Source organism: Scyliorhinus torazame, chromosome 21 (genome assembly GCF_047496885.1).
Source record: "Scyliorhinus torazame isolate Kashiwa2021f chromosome 21, sScyTor2.1, whole genome shotgun sequence".
NCBI lineage: Eukaryota > Metazoa > Chordata > Chondrichthyes > Carcharhiniformes > Scyliorhinidae > Scyliorhinus > Scyliorhinus torazame.
Window position 1 is genome coordinate 50154528 of NC_092727.1, and position 24667 is coordinate 50179194.

The 24667-nt window shown below is 52.4% G+C and overlaps 1 protein-coding gene across 1 annotated transcript in view; it reads right to left on the reverse strand.

Annotated features, from left to right (window-relative positions):
- srpra (SRP receptor subunit alpha) overlaps window positions 1–24667 on the reverse strand; it is a 79757-nt gene that overhangs the window by 8177 nt on the left and 46913 nt on the right. Inside the window, 3 exon segments of the mRNA XM_072486788.1 lie at window positions 309–522; window positions 10354–10526; window positions 18306–18392. Coding sequence (XP_072342889.1) covers window positions 309–522; window positions 10354–10526; window positions 18306–18392 — 474 coding nt within the window.

Here is a 24667-nt window from a genome sequence, read left to right on the forward strand (position 1 = left end):
GAAATATACTGAAAAAAGCCCTTGTATTCTATTCAATGGGATTTACTACACTTGTGGAAACCATGGCTTCCAAGAGTCCGGAACCTCGCCAAAGTGACCACAATCCCAGTCTTGTTTTAGCATGTACACCACATGCAGGTTCTGTACTATCAATCTCAAGGGCCAGAGTGAGGCAAAAATAACTCCGTAGATCGCACAAAGTGGACCAGAAAGAAACTTATGGAGTACATCACATTCTCTCGAAACATCTCAATAAAGAAAATGAAGTACCCCGAAGGGCCTCATGCAGTAACTTTTTCAAAAATTACCAAATGCAATAGCTTCCATTGCAATTCCAGCAGCATCCTTTCCATATCCCCTCTCAAAGAGTTGGACCATACTTTGACCGTTGTGTTCCTCAGGCGGGTGCAGTGTGTTCAGACGGCGAGTGTGGGTCCGGAGCTGCTCTACAGCTCCAGCTCGGAAAGTGTCACAAGCCGCAATAAGAACTCGAAACCCATTTTCCATCAGCCAGTAGGTTATCTGCAGGTAGCAAAAAGTATATTTTTTGTTAGTTTTCACGAAGCCACCTTCACAAACAGCAAAACCATTTTTTTCCAGATGCTAACTGACCCGTTTTATCATTTCAGATTTTTACATTTGGAGCTTTTGTTGATCTCCATACATTTCCCAATTCTCTTGCTGAGGCACAGCTGGAAGATGTCGGTTTTATGGCAGTGGCTGTCACTCCATGTCCAACAGAGGAAAGTGTGCTTTACGCTCCTCTCTTATCGCCCCAACAAGGGCCTATCTTTTTCCCCAACAACCTTGCCAATAGAGCTGCCCAATCACCTCACCTCAAGAAGGTTTTTCTTTGCCTGCCTCTCCTTCGCACCCAGATGAAACCTCACAAACTCTGCCATCTGTACCAGGTCTCTAAAGTGAACACTGTTTCTCTCCCTACCTAGTACCTGATTGCACAGGGCTATAGAGCCACTGAAACAAAAAAAACCTTTATTTGAGCAGAACAGAACTCTCCTTGTGTCATCTGTGTGAGAAGCCTCATTGATGGTAGAAGCAGATTTCTTTCTACATGTGCCAGAACTCTTCAGAAATGTAACATTAGAATTATAAATTTGATGAGGGAGAAAAACAAGTCAGTAGCTTAAGAGCAGATTATGCAATATGGAGGATGCAGAAGGTAGTAAAAGGACATATACAGAATGTAGAATTATGCTATCCTATAGGGCTCTATCAGTGCTGTTACAATTTGTGTTCAGACAATGGCTTCAATCACAGAGCCGGAGAGGGGTGCCCACAGGCTTGACTTTATGGGGGGAAAAGATGAGGAGGGCGTTGTGGATAGGCAGAGGGAATTAAGAACATATGAATGCAAGAAGAGACCATACATCTCCTCAAACCTGCTCTGCCATTCAATACAATAATGCCCGATCTTCAACTTCAGTTTCCCTCAATTCCCGGAGGCATCAAAAAAATCCGTCTATTTCAAACTTTAAAAAAAAAAAAAATTTTTATTAAGGTTTTCACAGAATATCAGGAACAAAATGAAAAAGGAACCCAACAGGGTTAAGTACAAAACACAGTCCAAAAAGCAACCCTCCATACCCCCCTCCCCCCTGTACATAAATAATAAATTAACACCCCGACTTAACACAAAGCAAACATAGCAAATATATACACCCCCTCAGACCCCCCAGTGTAAATAAACAGAAACAAAAAAATAAAGTAAACCCCCCCCCCCCAGAGTTGCTGCTGCCATTGACCAATGTCTACCGTTCTGCCAGGAAGTCTAAGAACGGTTGCCACCACCTAAAGAACCCTTGTACCGACCCTCTCAAGGCGAATTTCACCCTCTCCAACTTAATAAATCCCGCCATATTGTTGATCTAGGATTCCACGCTTGGGGGCCTCGCATCCTTCCACTGAAGAAGAATCCTCTGCCGGGCTACCAGGGACGCAAAATCCAGAATACCGGCCTCTTTCACCTCCTGCACTCCCGGCTCCTCTGCCACCCCAAATATTGTGAGCCCCCAGCCCGGCTTGACCCTGGAACCTACCACCCTCGACACGGTCCTCGCTACACCCCTCCAAAATTCCTCCAGCGCTGGACATGCCCAGAACATATGGGTGTGAATCGCTGGGCTCCCCAAGCACCTAACACACCTGTCCTCGCCCCCAAAGAACCGGCCCATCCTTGTCCTCGTCATATGTGCCCTGTGCAGCACCTTAAACTTTATGAGGCTAAGCCTCGCACACAAAGAGGAAGAGTTCACCCTCCCTAGGGCATCTGCCCACGTCCCTTCCTTGATCTCCTCTCCCAACTCCTCCTCCCACTTACCTTTCACCTCCACCACAGAGGCCTCCTCCTCCTCCTGCATCACCTGGTAAGCTTCCGAGATCTTCCCCACTCCCACCCACCCCACCGAGAGCACCCTGTCCTGTACTGTGCATGGCAGCAGCCGTGGGAATGCCACCACCTGCCGCCTGGCAAACACCCTTACCTGTAAGTATCTGAAGGTGTTCCCCGGGGGGAGCCCATACCTCTCCTCCAGCTCACCCAGGCTCGCGAACTTCCCGTCCACAAACAGGTCTCCCAACCTTCGTATCCCTGCCCTGTGTCACCCCGAAAACCCACCATCTGTTCTCCCTGGGACGAACCGGTGGTTCCCACGTATTGGGGTCCACACCGAGGCCCCAACTTCCCCCCTGTGCCGCCTCCAATGCCCCCAGATTTTGAGGGCAGCCGCCACTACCGGGCTCGTGGTATACCTCCTTGGAGGGAGCGGCAGCGGCGCCGTTGCCAGCGCCCCCAGACTCGTACCCAAACAAGACGCTGTCTCCAGCCTCTTCCATGCAGCCCCCTCCCCCTCCATCACCCACTTGCGCACCATCGTCGCATTGGCGGCCCAGTAGTACCCACAGAGGTTGGGCAGCGCCAGCCCCCCCTATCTCTACTCCGCTCCAGGAACACCCTTCTCACCCTCGGAGTCCCTTGCGCCACACAAACCCCATTGTGCTCCTGTTGACCCACCTAAAAAAGGCCTTCAGGATAAACACGGGGAGGCACTGGAACAGGAACAAAAACCTTGGGAGCACCGTCATTTTGACTGACTGCACTCTACCCGCCAAGGACAGCGGCAATGCGTCCCACCTCTTGAACGCCTCCTCCATTTGCTCCACCAGCCTTGTGAAATTAAGCCTACGCAGGGCCCCCCAGCTCCTGGCCACCTGGACCCCCAAATACCTGAAGCTCCTCTCCGTCCTTTTTAGTGGGAACTCGCCAATCCCACTCTCCTGGTCCCCTGGGTGAACCAGGAACAGCTCGCTCTTCCCCATGTTGAGCTTGTACCCCAAGAAATCCCCGAATTCCCGGAGGATCCTCATTACCTCTGGCATTCCCCCCACCGGGTCCGCCACATATAGCAGCATGTTGTCCGCATAGAGCGACACCCTATGCTCCTCCCCACCCCGCACCAACCCCCTCCAGTTCCTCGACTCCCTCAGTGCCATAGCCAGGGGTTCAATCGCCAGTGCGAAGAGCAGGGGGGACAGGGGACACCCCTGCCTCGTCCCCCAGTGAAACCGAAAGTACTCAGACCTCCTTCTGTTCGTGGCCACACTCGCCATCGGGACCTCATACAACAGCCTAACCCACCTGACAAACCCCTCCCCAAACCCAAACCTCTTCAGCACCTCCCACAGATACCCCCACTCTACCCTATCAAAGGCTTTCTCAGCGTCCATCGCCACCACTATCTTCGCCTCCCCCTCCCTCGCCGGCATCATGATAACGCTCAGAAGCCTCCGCACATTCGCGTTCAACTGCCTCCCTTTCACGAACCCAGTCTGGTCTTCGTGGATGACCTGCGGCACACAGTCCTCAATCCTCATGGCTAAGATCTTCGCCAGCACCTTGGCATCCACGTTTAGCAACGAAATAGGCCTGTAAGACCCACACTGCAGGGGATCCTTGTCCCGCTTCAGGATCAAGGAAATCAGTGCCCGGGGCATCGTCGGGGGCAAAGCCCCCCCCCCCCTCCCTTGCCTCATTGAAGGTCCTAACTAGCAACGGGCCCAACAGGTCCATGTATTTTTTATAGAATCCGACCGGGAAACCGTCTGGCCCCATTGCCTTCCCCGCCTGCATGCACCCTATCCCTTTGGTCAGCTCCTCCAACCCAATCGGGGTCCCCAATCCTGCCACCAGTCCCTCCTAAACCTTCGGAAACCTCAATTGGTCCAGAAAGCGGCCCATCCCTCCCTCCTCCAGTGGGGGCTCGGACCGATACAATTCCTCATAAAAGTCCCTGAAGACTCCATTGATGCCAACCCCACTCCGCACCACACTCCCTCCCATCCTCAACTACCCCGATCTCCCTAGCTGCGTCTCGCTTCCGAAGCTGATGCATCCCAAGCGCGGGAAACAACCCTCGCTTCCCGGCCCCGGCCCCGGCCCCTCCAAATAATGGTGACGATCCTTGTAGGTGACCCACAGTCACGCCGGCTGCAACATGCCAAACGTCACCCCCTTCCTGTGCAGCACCGCCTTCGCTCGATTGTCCCCGGCCCTCCTCTTCGCCACCTCCGCACTCCAGTCCTGGTATAGTCGAACCTCCGCCTTCTCCCACCTGCTGCTCCTCTCCTTCTTGGCCCACCTGAGCACACACTCCCAATCGACGAACCGATGAAACCGCACCAGCACCGCCCGCGGAGGCTCGTTAGCCTTTTGCCTCCTCGCCAGCACTCTATGGGCCCTTTCCAGCTCCAGGGGCCCCTGGAAGGACCCCGCTCACATCAGCGAGTTCAACATGGTGACCACATAGGCCCCCACATCCAGCCCCTCCGGAAGGCCCAAAATCTGCAAGTTCTTCTGCCTCGACCGATTCTCCATCTCCTCGAACTGGTCCTGCCATTTGTTGTGGAGCACCTCGTGCGCCTCCACCTTTACCGCCAGGCCTAAGATCTTGTCCTCGTTGTCGGAGATCTTTTGTCAGGCCTCGCGGATCGCCACCCCCTGGGCCGTCTGTGTCTCCAGCAGCTTATCAATAGAAGCCTTCATCGGCTCTAGCAGGTCCGCTTTAATCTCCCTGAAGCAGCGCTGGATAACCTCCTGTTGCTCCTGCGCCCGCTGCATCCACGCTGCCTGGTCCCCGCCCACCGCTATTTTGTTCTTCTTCCCTCGTACCTTCTTCGGGTCCACCACCACTCTTTCAGTCGCCCCGCTCCTGGTAAAAGCCATATACTGTCAGGGAACTATTGTACTCTCCTTCCCAGTGGGAAACGTCGAAAAAATGCCGTTGGGGGCCCTGAAAAGAGCCCAAAAGTTTGTTTTTTTGCAGGAGCTGCCGAATGTGCGACTTAGCTCTGCATAGCCGCAACCGGAAGTCCGTCTATTTCAATCTTAACTATATTCAATGATGGAGCATCCACAACCCTCTGGGGATAGAGGATAAAGATTCATAACCGAATGAAGAAATCTCTTACCGCAGTCCCCTTATCCTGAGACTGTGCCCATGTCCTAAATTCCCCAGTCAGAGGAAACAAGCCCTCAGTATTCGTCCTATCAAACCGTTTCGGAATCTTGTATGTTGCAATTATATGACCTCACATCCCTCTAAACTCTGGGGATTATTGGCCCAATCTCAGCCTCTTGGCAGAGGACAACCCTCTCATCCCAGGAACCAATCTAGGGAACCTTCGCTGCACTACCTCTCAACTATGGAGACCAAAAAATCTGTACAATATTCCAGATGTGGTCCCATCAAAGCCCTGTACAATTACAGCATAACTTAATTGTTGTACTCCAGTCCACATGCAATGAAGGTCAAAATGCCATCTGCCTCCAATTGCTTGCTTGCTGCACCTGCATGCTTGTTTTCAGTTCCTTCTACAAGTACAACCCAGTTTCTCCAAACAAGTTCCATGCTTTTATGGTTAAAAGAATAGAAAAACAGAATTATTTTAGTGAATACCTTCCATGCTTTCCCACATTATACTCTATCTGTCATCTTAACCATTCATTTAGTGTCTATATCTCTTTGCAGCCTCTCTTGTGGCCTCCTCACAGCTTACAATCCCACCTAGCTTGGTATGATCAGCAAATATGAATACATTACTCAGTCTCTGTTCAAGTCAATAATATAGATTATAGAAAACTCAGGTTAAGGAGGAGATTCCAAGAGGAATTGATCAGATGGCAGTTGTAGGGCCGGAGGATACAAATTTAGGAAGGACCAAGGCCAGGGACGGATTTAAAGACAAGGGTGAAAATTTTAAATTGGAGGGGGTTCTCAAAGCCATTTTAGGTCAGCAAGAATAGGAATGATGGGTGAACAGGATAACATAAAGCTAGCAGATTTGCATGATCTAAAGTTTGCAAAAGGAGGGAGACTGTGCAGGAGGACTGTTGAATCTAAAAGGTGACAATGAATTGCTGAGGGTTTCAGCAACAGTTGGATTGAAGCAGGGCAGAGACGATTAATCTTACAAAGGAGAAAACAGCTAGACAGTTAATGTTACAAAGGGGAAAGCAGCTGGGTCTTTGGAAAGGAAACAGCTCAGGGCTGAACAGTTGAGTTGAACCAGAAAGATGCCAATCCTCAAAGCCAGAGACAAACACAAGTTGCCATTTGAGCTTGGAAAATGAAATGGCACAGGAGTGAGGGGAATGAGAGGGAAAAATGGTAAAACCCACTTGGTTCTCACTACTCTTGTATTTGTGATTATAGAACATAGAAAAATACAGCACAGAACAGGCCCTTCGGCCCATGATGTTGTGCCGAACCTTTGTCCTAGATTAATCATAGATTATCATACAATTTACAGTTCAGAAGGAGGCCATTTGGCCCGTCGAGTCTGCACCGGCTCTTGGAAAGGGCACCCTACCCAAGGTCAACACCTCCACCTTATCCCTATAACCCAGTAACTGCACCCAACACAAAGGGCAATTTTGGACATGAAGGGCAATTTATCATGGCCAATCCACCTAACCTGCACATCTTTGGGCTGTGGGAGGAAACCGGAGCACCCGGAGGAAACCCACGCACACACAGGGAGGATGTGCAGACTCCGCACAGACAGTGACCCAAGCCGGAATCGAACATGGGACCCTGGAGCTGTGAAGCAATTGTGCTATCCACAATGCTACCGTGCTGCCCTTACGAACAAATTAATCTACACTATATCATTCTACTGTAATCCATGTACCTATCCAATAGCTGCTTGAAGGTCCCTAATGTTTCCGACTCAACTACTTCCACAGGCAGTGCATTCCATGCCTCCACCTTAAATTTATGTCCCCTTGTAATGGTTTGTTCCAACCGGGGAAAAAGTCTCTGTCTACTCTATCTATTCCCCTGATCATCTTATAATCTATCAAGTCGCCACTCATTCTTCTCCGTTCTAATGAGAAAAGGTCTAGCACCCTCAACCTTTCCTCCCAAGACCTACTCTCCATTCCAGGCAACATCCTGGTAAATCTCCTTTGCACCTTTTCCAAAGCTTCCACATCCTTCCTAAAATGAGGTGACCAGAACTGTACACAGTACTCCAAATGTGGCCGTACCAAGGTTTTGTACAGCTGCATCATCACCACACGGCTCTTAAATTCAATCCCTGTGTTAATGAACGCTAGCACACCATAGGCCTTCTTCACAGCTCTATCCACTGGAGTGGCAACTTTCAAAGATGTATGAACATAGACCCCAAGATCTCTCTGCTCCTCCACATTGCAAAGAACCCTACCGTTAACCCTGTATTCCGCATTCATATTTGTCCTTCCAAAATGGACAACCTCACCCTTTTCAGGGTTAAACTCCATCTGCCACTTCTCAGTCCAGCTCTGCATCCTATCTATGTCTCTTTGCAGCCGACAACAGCCCTCCTCACTATCCACAACTTCACCAATCTTCGTATCGTCTGCAAATTTATTGAGCCACCCTTCAACTCCCTCATCCAAGTCATTAATGAAAATCACAAACAGCAGAGGACCCAGAACTGATGCCTGTTTACACCACTGGTAACTGGGATCCAGGCTGAATATTTGCCATTCACCACCACTCTCGGACTTCTATCGGTTAGCCAGTTCGTTATCCAACTGGCCAAATTTCTCACGCCTCCTTACTTTCTGCATAAGCCGACCATGGGGAACCTTATCAAATGCCTTACTAAAATCCATGTACACTACATCCACTGCTTTACCTTCATCCACATGCTTTGTCACCTCCTCAAAGAATTCAATAAGACTTGTAAGGCAAGACTTACCCCTCACAAATCCGTGCTGACTATCCCAAATCAAGCAGTGTCTTTCCAGATGCTCAGAAATCCTATCCCTCAGTATCCTTTCCATTACTTTGCCGACCACCGAAGTAAGACTAACTGGCCTGTAATTCCCAGGGTTACCCTATTCCCTTTCTTGAACAGGGGCACGATATTCGCCACTCTCCAATCCCCTGGTACCATCCCTGTTGACAGTGAGGACGAAAAGATCATTGCCAACGGCTCTGCAATTTCATCTCTTGCTTCCCATAGAATCCTTGGATATATCCCGTCAGGCCCGGGGGACTTGTTTATCTTCAGGTTTTTCAAAATGCCCAACACATCTTCCTTCCATAGTCCCAAGTACCGATCCATGCCTTAAGTTCACCCACCTTATTCCTGATGCTTCTTGCGTTGAAGTATATACACTTCAACCCATCTCAGTGCCTGCAAGTACTCTCCTTTGTCAGTGTTCCCTTCCCCACTGCCTCACTACACGCTTTGGTGTCCTGAATATCGGCTACCTTAGTTGCTGGTCTACAAATCCGGTTCCCATTCCCCTGCCAAATTAGTTTAAACCCTCCCGGAGTGTACGAGAAAAACCTCCCTCCCAGGATATTGGTGCCCCTCTGGTTCAGATGCAACCCGTCCTGCTTGTACAGGTCCCACCTTCCCCAGAATGTGCTCCAATTAACCAAATACCTGAAGCCCTCCCTCCTACACCATTCCTGAAGCCACGTGTTCAACTGCACTCTCTCCCTATTCCTAGCCTCGCTATCACGTGGCACCGGCAACAAACCAGAGATGACAACTCTCTGTCTGTCGTGGCTTTTAACTTCCAGCGTAACTCCCTAAACTAGTTTATTACCTCCACACCCCTTTTCCTACATACGTCGTTGGTACCGATGTGCACCACAACTTCTGGCTGCTCCCTCTTCCCCTTAAGGATCCTGAAGACACGATCCAAGACATCCCTGGCCCTGGCACCCGGGAGGCAACATACCTTCCGGGGGTCTCGCTCGCGACCACCGAATCTCCTATCTATTCCCCGAACCATTGAATCTCCCATTACTATTGCTTTTCTATTCTCCCCCTTCCCTTCTGAGCCCCAGAGCCAGACTCAGTGCCAGAGACCTGGCCGCTAGGGCCTTCCCGCGGTAGGTCAACCCCCCCAACAGCATCCAAAACGGTATACTGGTTTTGAAGGGTAACGGCCACGAGGGATCCCTGCACTGTCTGCCTGTTTGTTTTCTTTCCCTGGACTGTAACCCAGCTACTCTTGTCCTGTACCTTGGGTGGTTACCTCCCTGCAACTCTTCTCTGTTACCCCGTCTGCCTCCCGGATGATCCGAAGTTCATCCAGCTCCAGTTCCCCAACACGGTCTCGGAGGAGCTGGAGTTGGGTGCACTTCCCGTAGGTATAGTCAGCGGGGACACCGGTGGTATCCCTCACCACCCACATCCTACAGGAGGAGCATGCAACTGGCCTAGCCTCCATCCCCTCTTACCTTACAGAATATAGCTGCCCTGTGGACCAACTGGACCTTCGCCCTCCGACTCTGCTCCCAGTCAGCTGCACTCTCTGTAAGCTCCTGGCTCCCTTCTTGCTCTTTGCGGAAATATAGGAAATGAAATGAAGGGAGCATCTTGCTCCCTCCTCACCTAACTCCCTCAGTCACCAAACTCTCACTCTAGTACTTAAATGAACCAAATTCAGCACTCAGTGCAAACAAAGTCTGCACTGTAGATGGATCACTTTTATACTGTGAATCTAGCTTCTGAAAATTGGCGTAACCCAATTAACTAATTAACAAGCTCCAGCTGCAAGTACCTACAAGTAGAACCTTTGTTTAAAGCGGATTGAAAATTCACCTTCTTCTAAACCAAACAGCAACTTTTAAGTTAATTAACTAAATAAAAGACTAGACTTTAGATAAAAATGAACCCTTATACTCCCTCAGTCACCAAACTCTCACTATAGCATTCAAATGCACCAAATTCAGCACTCAGTGCAAACAAAGTCTGCACTGTAGGTGGATCACTTTTATACTGTGAATCTAGATGTTGTTACAATGATAGATTTCACGGATGCCTGACCTTGGCGAGGTTGGTAGACTTTCCAACTCCGTTCACACCGCAGAATGTAACGACAAAGGGATGCCTCTGTTTTTGAGCTTCGATGATGTCACGCAAGATATCGACACGCCTCTTTGGCTGCAGGATCTGGACGAGGGAATCCTGCAGCGCTTGCTTCACTGTCGAGGTCACCGCTGTCAGAGAAAGGTATGCTCAGTTGTTGCAAGTGGTTGGTTTGGGTGGGGGGGTTACTGACAAGTTAAAAAGGATTTAAAGAAAACAAGTTATCTACTTTCCAATCCCCCTCTGCCCAGTACCTTCCCCAAATTCCCAGCGTACCAGTTGCATTTAGCTGCCTGCAGTGTCACACCAGTGATGCCAGTCTATTCATGCAAGACTAAACAATAACCTCATTAATGAGCTTTCCTATCTTGAGTGCGAAAAGAGAGTGGAAACATGGCTGAGCCCATCCTTACTTCACTCAGTGTTTATGTATAAATCAGCTCCAGCAGAAATTACTTTTAGGAGCATAAATTGGTTACTTTTCCCTTCTCCCTCAGAGAGCAAATGGCAAGATCAGCTAATTCTGCAGGTGATTTACTTTTTAAACCAGCTGAAGCTTTCCATAAAACCATAATATACAGGAGCAGAATTAATACATTAAGCCCATCGAGACTGCTCTGTCATTCGATCATGGCTGATATGTTCCTCATCCACATTCTCCTGCCTTCTCCCCATAGCCCCTGGATCCCCCATATCAATAAATCCCCTAATCAAGAACACCAGATTTGTGTTTAGGTGCTATTATCTACATGGCTACAGACCAAGAGCTAGAAGGTGGAATTAGGCAGACGAGGCCTTTCTTCGAACATAAGAACTATGGGTGGCACGGTAGCACAGTGGTTGGCACGGTTGCTTTACAGCACCAGGGTCCCAGGTACGATTCCCAGCTTGAGTCACTGTCTGTGCATGCGGAGTCTGTACATTCTTCCCATGTCTGCGTGGGTTTCCTCTGGGTGCTCCGGTTTCCTCCCTCAAGTTCGAGAGACATGCTGTTAGGTAATTTGGACATTCTGAATTCCCCCTCAGTGTGCAGAGTGTGGTGACCAGGGGATTTTCACAGTAACTTTATTGCAGTGTTAATGCAAGCCTACTTGTGACAATAATACAGATTATTATAACTAGGAGCCAGAGTGGGCAGTTTAGCCTCTTGAGCCTGCTCCACCATTCAATACGATCATAGCTGATCTCATCATGGCCTCACCTCCGCTATGCTGCCCGTTCTCCATAACCCTTCAATCCATTACCAATCAAAAATCTGTCTAGCTCCTCCTAAATTTACTCACTGTACCAGCATCCACTACACTCAGGGGTAGCAAATTCCACAAATTCACAACCCTTAGGGAGAAGTAGTTTCTTCTCATCTGTTTTAAATTTGCTACCCCTTATCCTGAGACTACTTTCCTTTGGAATTTGCCATTTTTTGAAAAATGACACAAATTGTGGTACTATCTGGTAATGCTGCCTCACTATGCACTATTGTAGCACATGCCTGCCATTAAATAAAGGGAGTACACCCTACAGCCAGAATCTGCCATCTGGAGGCAGGCATAATTTACTATGCCAAGTTCCAAGAATGCCAAAAAGAGCCAGAACACTCGACAATTACAGGAATTCAAGCGGCAACAAACAAAGGAATGCATTCGTTTACTGTACTCATGTAAACTTTAACACAATTTTTAAAATTTAAATTTTTTTTTTATTTATTCAAATTTTTCAACAAATTTTCAACAAACACCCCCCCAATAAAAAGAAACAAGAACACAACAATCAGAAATTATACATTGGATTTCCCCATATACAATAACCGCCCATATAACATTTAAAAACACAAATAGGGGGGAAAAAAACACCTTCACCCAAACGCCAACTCAAAAGAAACCCATCCCCCCTTGGGCTGCTGCTGACCTCCTCCTAACGCTCCGCGAGATAGTCTAGGAGCGGTTGCCACCGCCTGGGGAACCCTTGCACAGACCCTCGCAAGGCAAACTTTATCCTCTCCAGCTTGATGAACCCTGCCATGTCATTGATCCAAGCTTCCACACTAGGGGGCTTCGCATCTTTCCATAGTAGCAGAATCCTCCACCGGGCTACCAGGGACGCAAAGGCCAGAATACCGGCCTCTTTCGCCTCCTGCACTCCCGGCTCGTCCGATACCCCAAATAATGTCAATCCCCAGCTCGGCTTGACCCGGGTGTTCACCACCTTGGACATAGTCCTCGCAAAACCCCTCCAGCGCCGGGCACGACCAGAACGGGACGTGATTTGCCGGGCTCCCCGAGCACCTCCCACATCTGTCCTCCACCCCAAAGAACCTACTCAACCTCGCCCGTCATATGCGCTCTGTGAGTAACTTTGAACTGTATTCGGCTGAGCCTGGTGTAAGAGGAGGAACAATTAACCCTACTCAGGGCATCAGGCCACAGCCCCTCATCTATCTCCTCCCCAAGCTCCTCCTCCCACTTGCCCTTTAACTCCTCCACCGAGGCCTCCTCCTCTTCCTTCAGCTCCTGGTAAATCGCCGAAAACTTGCCTTCTCCAACCCATACACCCGAAGTCACCCTGTCCTGAATCCCACGTGCCGGAAGCAGCGGGAATTTCCTCACCTGCCACCTCACAAACGCCCTCACTTGCATGTACCTGAAAGCGTTTCCCAGGGGTAGCCCAGACTTCTCCTCCAGCGCCCCTAGGCTCGCAAACGTCCCTTAGATGAACAGGTCCCCCGTTCTTCTAATCCCTGCACGATGCCAGCTCCTAAACACCCCATCCATCCTTCCCGGGATGAACCGATGATTCTCCCGAATTGGTGACCAAGCCAAGGCTCCCACCTCGCCCGTGTCGCCTCCATTGCCCCCAGATCTTCAGCGTCGCCACCACCACCGGACTCGTGGTGTATCTTGTCGGCGAGAGCGGCAGTGGTGCCATCACCAGCGCCCTCAGGCTCGTGCCCACACAGGACACCATCTCTAGACTCTTCCACGCGGCCCCCTCTCCCTCCATTACCCACTTACGGATCATCGCCACATTGGCAGCCCAATAATAGCCACACAAATTTGACAGCGCCAGCTCCCCCCTGTCCCTGCTACGCTCCAGAAACACTCTCTTCACCCTCGGGGTCTTATTCGCCCACACAAATCCCATGATGCTCCTGCTTACCCGTTTGAAAAAGGCCTTGGGGATCAGAATGGGAAGGCACTGGAACACAAAGAGGAACCTCGGGAGGACCGTCATTTTGACCGACTGCACCCTACCCGCTAGTGAGAGTGGCAGCATATCCCATCTTTTAAAATCCTCCTCCATCTGCTCCACCAACCGCGTCAAATTGAGCTTGTGCAGGGCCCCCCAGCTCCTAGCTACTTGGATCTCCAGGTACCGAAAGCTTCTTTCCGCCCTCTTCAGCGGTAGCTCGTCTATCCCCCTTCCCTGGTCCCCTGAATGCACCACAAAGAGCTCACTCTTCCCTACGTTGGGTTTATACCCCAAAAAGTCCCCAAACTCCCCAAGGATCCGCATGACCTCCGCCATCCCCTCCATTGGATCCGCCGGCATACAACAACACCAGGTGTTCCTCTCCCCCCCCGGACCAGTCCCCTCCATTTCCTGGACTCCCTCAGTGCCATGGCCAACGGCTCAATTGCCAGTGCAAACAACAAGGGGGATAAGGGGCACCCCTGCCTCATCCCCCGGTACAGCCGAAAGTATTCTGACCTCTGCCAGTTCGTAGCCACACTCGCCACTGGGGCTCTATATAGCAGCCTGACCCAACTGATGAACCCCTCCCCGAACCCAAACCTCCGCAACACTTCCCAAAGATACTCCCACCCCACCCGATCAAAGGCCTTCTCCATGTCCATAGCTGCCATACCTCCGCTTCCCCCTCCACCGAGGGCATCATAATCACATTGAGGAGCCTCCGCACATTTGTATTTAGCTGCCTACCCTTCGCAAATCCCGTCTGGTCCTCATGAATCACCCCCGGGACACAGTCCTCAATTCTCGTAGCCAGCAGCTTCGCCAGCAACTTACTTAGCGTCAACATTAAGGAGCGAGATCGGTCTATATGACCCACATTGCAATGGATCCTTGTCCCGCTTCAAGATCAAAGAAATCAGCGCCCTGGACATTGTCGGGGGCAAGGCCCCCCCCTCCCTTGCCTTATTAAAAGTCCTCACTAGCAACGGGCCCAGCAGGTCCATGTATTTCCTGTAGAATTCAACCGGGAAACCATCTGGCCCCGGGGCCTTCCCCGCCTGCATGCACCCCAATCCTTTAACCAGCTCCTCCAGCCCAATCGGCGCCCCCAAACCAGCCACCTCCTCCTTCTCCACCCTCGGGAACCTCAGCTGATCGAGGAATCGTTGCATCCCCTCCTCCCCCCGCTGGGGGCTGAGACCTGTACAGATCCCCATAGAAGTCCCCAAATACCTTGTTTATTCTCACCGCACTCCGCACCGTATTCCCCCCTCTATCCTGAACTCCACCAATCTCCCTCCCTGCCTCCCCCTTACAAAGCTGATGTGCCAGCATCCGACTCGCCTTCTCCCCATACTCCTATACCGCCCCCTGCGTTTTCCTCCACTGTGCCTCTGCTTTACCCGTGGTCAACAGGTCGAATTCCGTCTGGAGGTTCCGTCGTTCCCCAAGGAGCCCCTCCTCGGGGGCCTCTGCATACCTCCTGTCTATCCTTAGAATCTCCCCCACCAACCTCTCCCTCTCCCTCCCCTCTCTCTTCTCCCTGTGGGCCCTAATGGAGATTAGCTCTCCCCTGACCACCGCCTTCAACGCCTCCCAGACCACCCTCACCTGCACCTCCCCGTTGTCATTGGCCTCCAAATATTTTCAATACTCCCCCGCACCCCAACAGTCCCACATCGAGGCGCCACAGCGGGCGCTGGTCCCTCTCCTCCCCCAACTCCAGCTCCACCCAATGCAGGGCGTGGTCCGAGATGGCTATGGCCGAATATTCCGGTCCCTCCACATTCGGGATTAGCGGTCAACTCAAAATGAAAAAAAATCTATCCGGGAGTAGGCTCTATTGACGTGGGAAAAGGAGGAAAATTCCCTGGCCAGCGGCCTGGCAAACCTCCATGGATCCACTCCCCCCATTTGGTCCATAAGCCCCCTGAGCACCTTGGCCCCAGCCGGCCTCTTACCCGTCCTGGACCTAGAACGGTCCAGTGCTGGGTCCAGCACTGTGTTGAAGTCCCCCCCATTATCAAGCTTCCTACCTCCAGATCCGGAATCCGACCCAGCATGCGTTTCGTAAATCCAGCATCATCCCAATTCGGGGCATATACGTTCACCAGTACCACCCGCACCCCCTGCAACCTACCACTCACCATCACATATCGACCTCCATTATCCATCCCAGCCTTCCGACTAGCCATCTCCTTTTCTAGGCCAGCCACGTGCCCGCGCCTCCCGCACCCTCCATTCCCCCAGGGGGCGGATCCCGCCCCGACTACCTCTCCTACTTCCAGCTCCCTTTTGGCCAATGCAGCAGCAGCCCAGTTTCCCCCCCCCCCCCCCTCCAGATCCTCATCTAGCCATTTTGCTCCCCCCATGAACTCCCGTAAGTCAGCTGACTCCTGCTGACCCCGGCCTCTCCCGCCATTCCATCGACCCCCCAGTGTGAGAATCTCCCCACCCCATGGCAGTCAGTGTGCACTCCTCTCCAGCACCGCCCTTCCACCCGCCCCCATCCTTCCCTAACGTGGGAAAAGGCCCGCGCTTTCCTGAGCCGGCCCCGCCCCCTCTGGTGCAGCTCCTTTTTGCGGCCTTATCCCAACTCCCCATCCCCGGGCCTCCACCCCCCTCTTCCTCCGTGGGGCCCTGCCCCTCCAACACCGACGCCCACACTCTCCCACAGCCCCCACATCAAATCCATTCACCCATCCCCACACAGCACTCAAACAAAAAGAACATTCCCCAAACGTGGTAAACACAGTAAACATCCCCCCCACGACAAACCCTCAATTTGAGTCCAACTTTTCAGTCTGTATAAAATTCCATGCCTCACTGGGCGTTTCAAAATAGTGGTGCTGATCTTGGAACGTGACCCACAATCGCGTTGGCTGCAGCATCCCGAACTTCACCCCCTTCCGATGGAGCACCGCCGTAGCCCGGTTGAAACCAGCTCTCTTCTTAGCCACCTCCGCACTCCAGTCCTGGTAAATTCGGATCTCCGTGTTCTCCCACCTGCTGCTCCGCTCTTTTTTGGCCCATCTCAGGACACACTCTGTCCATAAAGCGGTGGAACCTCACCACTACAGTCCTTGGCGGCTCGTCGGTTTTGGGTCTCCTTGCCAGGACCCGATGAGCCCCATCCAGCTCCAGGGGCCTCGGGAAAGCTCCCGCGCCCATCAGCATCGTGCTCATATATGCCCCGGCATCGGGCCCCTCCACTCCTTCAGGGAGACCCAGAATCTGAAGATTCTTCCTCCTCGACCTATTCTCCAAGTCCTCGAATTTTTCCGCCCACCTCTTGTGCAGCGCCTCGTGCGCCTCCACCTTCACCGCCAGGCCCACAATCTCGTCCTCGTTCTCCGAAGGTTTTTGCCGCACCTCCCAGATAGCCGCCCCTTGGGCCTTCTGGGTCTCCAAAAGCTTCTCAATCGCCGCCTTCATTGGCACCTGCATTTCTGTCTTCAGTTCCTCAAAGCAGTGTTTAAGAAACTCCTGCTGCTCCTGCGACCACTGCGCCCATGCTGATTAGTCTCCACCCGCCGTCATCTTGCTTTTCCTCCCTCGCACTTTTTGTTGCACCAGGATCACTTTTTTAGCCGCTCCACTCCTGGTCCAATCCATAGAATGTCGGGGGAACCTTGCTGTCACCTTCCCACACTGGGAACCGTCGAACAATTGCCGTTGGGGCCCCTCTGAAGAGCACAAAAGTCTGTTCCCGGCGGGTGCTGCCGAACATGCGACCTACCTAGGCCCGCAACCGGAAGTCAACACAAAAACTTTTAATAGCGCAACATGAAGATTTGCTCTACTGCTGTAGCTGTTCCTGTTTCTACCATTTTATCCTTGCAGTTTTCTCAAACATTGGCTGCAATTACATGAACATCACCAGGCTGCCTCTCAGGATTTCTGTGATGGTGCTTGTGAAATTGGTACAGGCAATGAAGGCGAGGTAAAGGGTGCCATTCGTAAAGGTAACAGTCTCTACTGAAAAAGTGCTCCTTAGAATCACATGACTTCTCCAATGAAACTTGTTACAGGCTAGAGAACTCAAGGAATTCATACATTGTTAAATTTAAATTAGCTTGACTGTGCATTACCTTTCCTGTAGAACAATTTTAGAAGGCGACAGGACACATCTGAAAGTTACCAATGTAATTTAAATACAATTTTGCAAGATTGTGATAGATAAGGTCCCGATGTGCTCTAACATTCAAAGTCTGATAAGCATTCTATACTTGGGGGAGCTTAAAGTAATGAATTGGTAAAATTTATTCTGACCTGGAAGTGCTTAGTGAAAGATATGCGCTGAACTCTGCCTCAAATCTAAAATTATAATAATAATAATCTTTATTATTGTCACCAGTAGGCTTACATTAATACTGCAATGAAGTTACTGTGAAAAGCCCCTAGTCAGCACATTCCAGCACCTGTTCGGGTACACAAGAGGGAGAATTCAGAATGATCAAATTCCCTAGCAGCACGTCTTCGGGACTTGTGTGAGGAAACCGGAGCACCTGGAGGAAACCCATGCAGACACATGAAGAATGTGCAGACTCCACCCAGACAGTGACCCAAGCCGGGAATCGAGCCTGGGACCCTGGAGCTGTGATGCAACAGTGCTCACCACTGTGCTGCCGTGCCACCCACAGTAACGCTATGGAGGGACAAGGTTAAACATGGGTCATGCCACAGATGATGCTCCAAATCACAACATAAATCCGACTTACTGCTGAAGGTTCCCATGACTTTTCCCTCCAGCTTTTTGGCCACTGATTCACACAGTCGGACTGCGATATCCGCAGCAACATTTTTAGCTGGGTAGATAAAGAGAAAGGAAGAGGAAAATATGAGTCAAGGATAGTGTCGAAAGCTTGTCGACTCCAAACTGCTAGCCAAAATTCTTTCCTCCAGGATTGAGGATTGTGTGCCGGACGTCATTGTGGAGGATCAGACCGGGTTCGATCAGGGCAGGCAGCTGGTGGCCAATGTAAGAAGGCTGTTAAACATGATCATGATGCCCCCCGGAAAATAGGGAGGTGGAGGTAGTGGTCGCGATGGATGCAGAGAAAGCGTTTGACCGGGTCGAGTGGGATTATTTATGGGAGGTTCTGGGGCAGTTCGGGTTTGGGAGGGGCTTTATTGACTGGGTCAGGTTGCTGTACCAGCTTCATGTGGCAAGTGTACGGGCGAACAGGATAACTTCAGACTATTTTAGACTGCACCGGGGGACGAGACAGGGATGCCCCCTCTCCCCACTGCTGTTTGCGCTGGCGATAGAGCCGCTGGCAATTGCTCGGAGGGCCTCAAGGGGCTGGTCAGGGGGTGGGGTGGAGCACAGAGTCTCGCTGTATGCGGATGACCTGCTCTTGTATGTTTCGGATCCAATTGAGGGGATGGAAGAAATCATGGGAATTTGAGGGGAATTCGGCCGGTTTTCGGGGTATAAGCTTAATATGGGGAAGAGCGAGATGTTTGTGGTCCAGGCAAGGGGTCAGGAGAGGCGACTGGGGGGAACTGCCGTTTAGAGTGGTAGGGGACAGTTTCAGGTACCTAGGTATCCAAGTGGCGAGGGATTGGGATCGGCTACATAAATTGAACTTGGCCCGGTTGGTGGATCAGATGAAGGAGGATTTCCTCCTGTTGTCTCTAGCGGACAGAGTCCAAACGGTGAAAATGACGGTCCTCCGAGATTTCTGTTTGTATTTCAATGTCTCCCCATTTTCATTCCGTGGTCCTTTTTTAAGCGGGTTAATAAAGTTATAGCGGGCTTCATAAGAGTCTGGGGGCAATGGAGGAGACATGTGGGAGCATCGGTCTGGTCCCCAATCTGTGATAATCACCGGTTTGCCCCGGGGAGGATGGACGGGGGTTCCGAATTTGGCGGAGAGCGGGGATTGAGAGGATGGGGGACTTGTTTATAGAGAGGAGCTTTCCGAGGATGAGGGCGCTGGAGGTGAAGTTTGCATTGGCGGGGGGGGGGGGGAAACGAATTTCGATATCTGCAGGTGCGGGACTTTCTGCGTATACAGGTATCAACCTTCCCACTCCTGCCGCTAAGGGGGATTCAGGATAGGGTGGTTTCTAGAGGATGGATAGTTGAGGGGAGCATTTATGACATTTATAAGGAGCTTATAGGATCAGAGGAGACACAGACCGAGGAGCTGAAGCGAAAGTGGGAGGAGCTGGGGGGAGGGATAGAGGAGTGCCTTTGGGCGGACGCGTTTGAGTAGAGTCAACGCGACCGCAACGTTTGCCAGACTCAGCCTGATTTAATTCAAGATCGTTCACCGGGCTCACATGACAGTGGCCCAGATGAACAGGTTCTTTGGGGTGGAAGATAGGTGCGCAAAATGTGCGGGAGGACCAGCGAACCATGTACACATGTTCTGGGCATGTTCAAAGTTGAGGGGATTTTGGCAGGGGTTTGCTGACGTAATGTCCAAAGTATTAAAAACAAGGGTGGCATTGAGTCCAGAGGTGGCGATTTTCAGGATGTCGCAGGATCCGGGAATCCAGGAGGAGAAAGAGGCAGACGTTCTGGCCTTTGCTTCCCTGGTAGCCCAGAGGCGGATATTACTAGCATGGAGGGATTCAAGGTCCCTGAAGTCGGAGACCTGGCTATCGGACATGGCTGGCTTCCTCTGCCTCGAGAAAATTAAGTTCGCCATGAGAGGGTCATTGTTAGGGTTCGCCCGGAGGTGGCAACCATTCATCGACTTCTTCACAGAGAATTAATCGGCGACTTCTGGTTGCGGCTATGCTGAGTTAAGTTGCACGTTCGGCAGCTCCCATCAGAAACGGACTTTTGGGCTCTTTCTAGGGGCCCCAGCGGCATTTGTTCGACGGTTCCCAGTGTGGGAAGGTGAAAGTACGATTCCCCCGGCATTGTATGGATTGGACCAGGAGTGGAGCGGCGAAAAAAATGATTTTAGTGCAGCGAAAAGCGCGAGGGAGGAGAACCAAGATGGCGGCGGGTGGAGACCAGGCAGCGTGGATGCAATGGTCGCAAGAGCAGCAGGAGTTCCTCAAGCGCTGTTTTGCTGACCTGAAGGCAGAGCTGTTGGAGCCGATGAAGGCATCGATCGATAAGTTGGTCGAGACCCAGAAGGCCCAAGGGGCGATGATCCGGGAGGTGTGGCAAAAGGCCCCTGAGAACGAGGACGAGATCTTTGGCCTGGCAGTGAAGGAAGAATGGGAGGCCCGAGGTGGGGGAGCGGAGATAAGGCCGCAAAAGGGAGCTGCGCCAGAGAGTGCGGGGCCAGCTTTGTGGAAAGCTTCCCCACCAAGATCGCCACCCCTCGATTCTTTGCGTCCAACCCCGAGTGGAAAACCTGCCCTACCCCCCCTTTCTCAGCCTAACCTGATCTGCCACCTTCAAATGCGTCTCCTGGAGCATAACCACATCTGCCTTCAGTCCCTTCAGGTGCGCTAACCCCACCTCGGGCCTCCCATTCTTCCTTCACTGCCAGGCCAAAGATCTCGTCCTCGTTCTCCGGGGCTTTTTCCCGCGCTAGGGAAGGGGGCGTGGCTGGAGAGGAGCACACGCTGGCTGCCAGGAGGGGGAGGCGAGATTCTCACACTGGGGAGTCGACGGAGTGGCGGGGGAGCCGGGGTCAGCGGACTTACCGGCGTGCCATGGGGGGAGCAATACAGCTAGCGGGGGAACTAGCTTTTGGGGGGGGGGGGGGGGGGGGGGGCGGGGTAACTGGGTTGCTGCTGCATTGGCCAAAGGGGAGCTAGAGTTCGGAGAGTGAGTCGGGGCGGGGGTCCGCCGCCTGGGGGAATGGAGGGTGCGGGAGGCACGGGCATGTGGCTGGCCTAGAAGGATGGGGGGGGGGGGGGGAAAAGAGGCGGGAAGCCCCCTGATCCGGCAGATAACTTGGAATGCGAGGCGCCTGAATGGGCCGGTCAAGAGGGCCCGTGTGTTAGCGCACCTGAAGGGACTGAAGGCAGATGTGGTTATGCTCCAGGAGACGCATTTGAAGGTGGCAGATCAGGTTAGGCAGGTAGGGCAGGTTTTCCACTCGGGGTTGGACGCAAAGAATCGAGGGGTGGCGATCTTGGTGGGGAAGCGGGTGTCAATTTGAGGCGCTGAACATCGTGGCAGATAATGGAGGTCGGTACGTGATGGTGAGTGGTAAGCTGCAGGGGGTGCGGGTGGTACTAGTGAATGTATACGCCCCGAATTGGGACGATGCTGGATTCATGAGGCGCATGCTGGGTCGGATTCCGGACCTGGAGACAGGGAGCTTGATAATGGGGGGAGGACTTCAACACTGTGTCGGACCCAGCATTGGACCGCTCCAGGTCCAGGACGGGTAAAAGGGTGGCGGCGGCCAAGGTGCTTAGGGGGTTTATGGACCAGATGGGGGGAGTGGACCCATGGAGGTTGCCAGGCCGGGGGCCAGAGAATTTTCCTTTTTTCCCCACGTCCATGAAGCCTACTCCCAGATAGATTTCTTCATTATGAGTAGGGCGCTAATCCCGAGAGTGGAGGGCATGGAATATTCATGCCCCGTATTGGGTGGAGCTGGAGTTGGGAGAGGAGAGGGACCAGCGCCCGCTGTGGTGCCTCGATGTGGGACTGTTGGCGGATGAGGTGGTGAGCAGGCGGATCCAGGGGTGCATTGAAAGATATTTAGAGGCTAACGACAATGGGAGGTGCAGGCAGGGGTGTTCTGGGAGGCGCTGAAGGCGGTGGTCAGGGGAGAGCTAATCTCCACTAGGGCCCATAAGGAGAGGAAGGAGAGGGGAGAGAGGGAGAGATTGGTGGGGGAGATATTAAGGGTGGATAGGAAGTATGCAGAGGTCCGAGAGGAGGGATTACTCAAGGAGCGACGAAGCCTCCAGGCCGAATTAGACCTGTTGACTACCAGGAAGGCAGAGATGCAGTGGAGGAAAGCGCAAGGGGCGGTGTACTAATATGGGGAGAAGGCGAGCCGGATGTTGGCACATCAGCTTCGGAAGCGGGAATCAACGAGGGAGATTGGAGGAGTTAGGGATAGAGGGGGGAACACGGTGCGGAGTGCGGTGGGAATAAATGGGGTATTCAGGGACTTTTATGAGGAGCTGTATAGGTCTGAGACCCCGACGGGGGAGGGGGGGATCCGCCGATTTTGATCTGCTGAGGTTCCCGAGGGTGGAGGAGGAGCAGGTGGTTGGGCTAGGGCACCGATTGGGCTGGAGGAGCTGGTTAAGGGGTGGGGAGCATGCAGGCAGGGAAGGCCTCGGGGCCGGATGGGTTTTCGGTGGAATTCTACTGGAAATACATGGACCTGTTGGGCCCACTACTAGTGAGGACTTTCAATGAGGCGAGGAGGGGGGGGGGGGGCCCTGTCCCGACAATATCCAGGGTGCTGATCTCGCTGATCCTGAAGCGGGACAAGGACCCATTAAAGTGTGGGTCGTACAGGCCGATCTCGCTCCTCAACGTCGACGTGAAGTTGTTACCGAAGGTGCTGGCTACCAGAATTGAGGACTGTGTCCCGGGTGATTCACGAGGACCAGGCGGGATTTGTGAAGGGTTGAACACCAATGTGCGGAGGCTCCTCAATGTAATTATGATGTCTGCAGTGGAGGGGGAAGCGGAGGTAGTGGCGGCTATGGACACGGAGAAGGCCTTCGATAGGGTGGAGTGAGAGTATCTTTGGGAAGTGCTGAGGAGGTTTGGGTTCGGGGACGGGTTCATCAGTTGGGTTAGGCTACTTTATGAAGCCCCGGTGGCGAATGTGGCCACGAACCGGCAGAGGTCGGAATACTTTCGGCTGTACCGGGGGGACGAGGCAGAGGTGTCCCCTATCCCCCCTGTTGTTCGAATTGGCAATTGAGCCGTTGCCATGGCACTGAGGGAGTCCATGAACTGAAGGGACTGGTTCGGGGGGGAGGAACACCGGGTGTCGCTGTATGCCGATGACCTGTTATTGTATGTTGCGGACCCAATGGAGGGGATGCCGGAGGTTATGCGGATCCTCAGGGACTTTTCCGGATACAAGCTTAACGTAGGAAGAGTGAGCTCTTTGTGATATACCCAGGGGACCAGGGAAGGGAGATAGACGAGCTTCCGCTGGAGAGGGCGGAAAGGAGCTTTCGGTACCTGGGGATCCAGGTGGCTAGGAGTTGGGGGGGCCCTGCACAAGCTCAATTTGACATGGATGGTGGAGCAGATGGAGGAGGAGTTTAAAAGGTGGGATATTTTGCCACTGTCATTGGCGGGTAGGGTGCAGTCAGTGAAAATGACGGTCCTTCCGAGGTTCCTCTTTGTGTTCCAGTGCCTTCCCATCCTGATCCCCAAGGCCTTTTTTAAACGGGTCAGCAGGAGCATCGTGGGATTTGTGTGGACAAAAAAGGCCCAGAGGGTAAAAAGGGTGTTTCTGGAGGGTAGCAGGGACAGAGGAGGGCGAGCGTTGCCTAATCTATGTGGGTACTACTGGGCTGCCAATGTGGCGATGATCCGGAAGTGGATAATGGAGGGGGAGGGGGCAGCGTGGAGGAGGCTGGAGATGGCGTCCTGTGTGGGCACGAGTCTGAGAGCGCAAGTGATGGTACAGCTGCCACTCCCGCCGACAAGATACACCACGAGTCCGGTGGTGGCGGCGACTCTGAAAATTTGGGGACAGTGGAGGCGCCACAGGGGTGTGGTAGAGGCCTCGGTTTGGTCCCGATCCGAGAGAACCATCGGTTCGTCCTGGGGAGAATGGATGGCAGGTTTCTGAGCTGGCATCGGGCAGGAATTAAAAGAATGGGGGACCTGTTTATAGATGTGACGTTTGCGAGCCTTGGGGCGCTGGAGGAAAAATTTGGGCTTCCCCCCGAAAACGCCTTCAGGTACATGCAGGTGAGGGCGTTCATGAGACGGCAGGTGAGGGAATTTCCGCTGCTTCCAGCACGTAAGATTCAAGATAGGGTGCTCTCGGGGGTGTGGGTTGGAGAAGGCAAGGTCTCGGCGGTCTATCAGGAGATGCAGGAAGAGGAGACCTCGGTGGAGGGGCTAAAGGGTAAATGGGAGGAGGAGCTTGGGGAGGAGATAGATGAGGGTCTGTGGGCTGATACCCTGGGTAGGGTTAATTCTTCCTGCTCTTGCGCCAGGCTT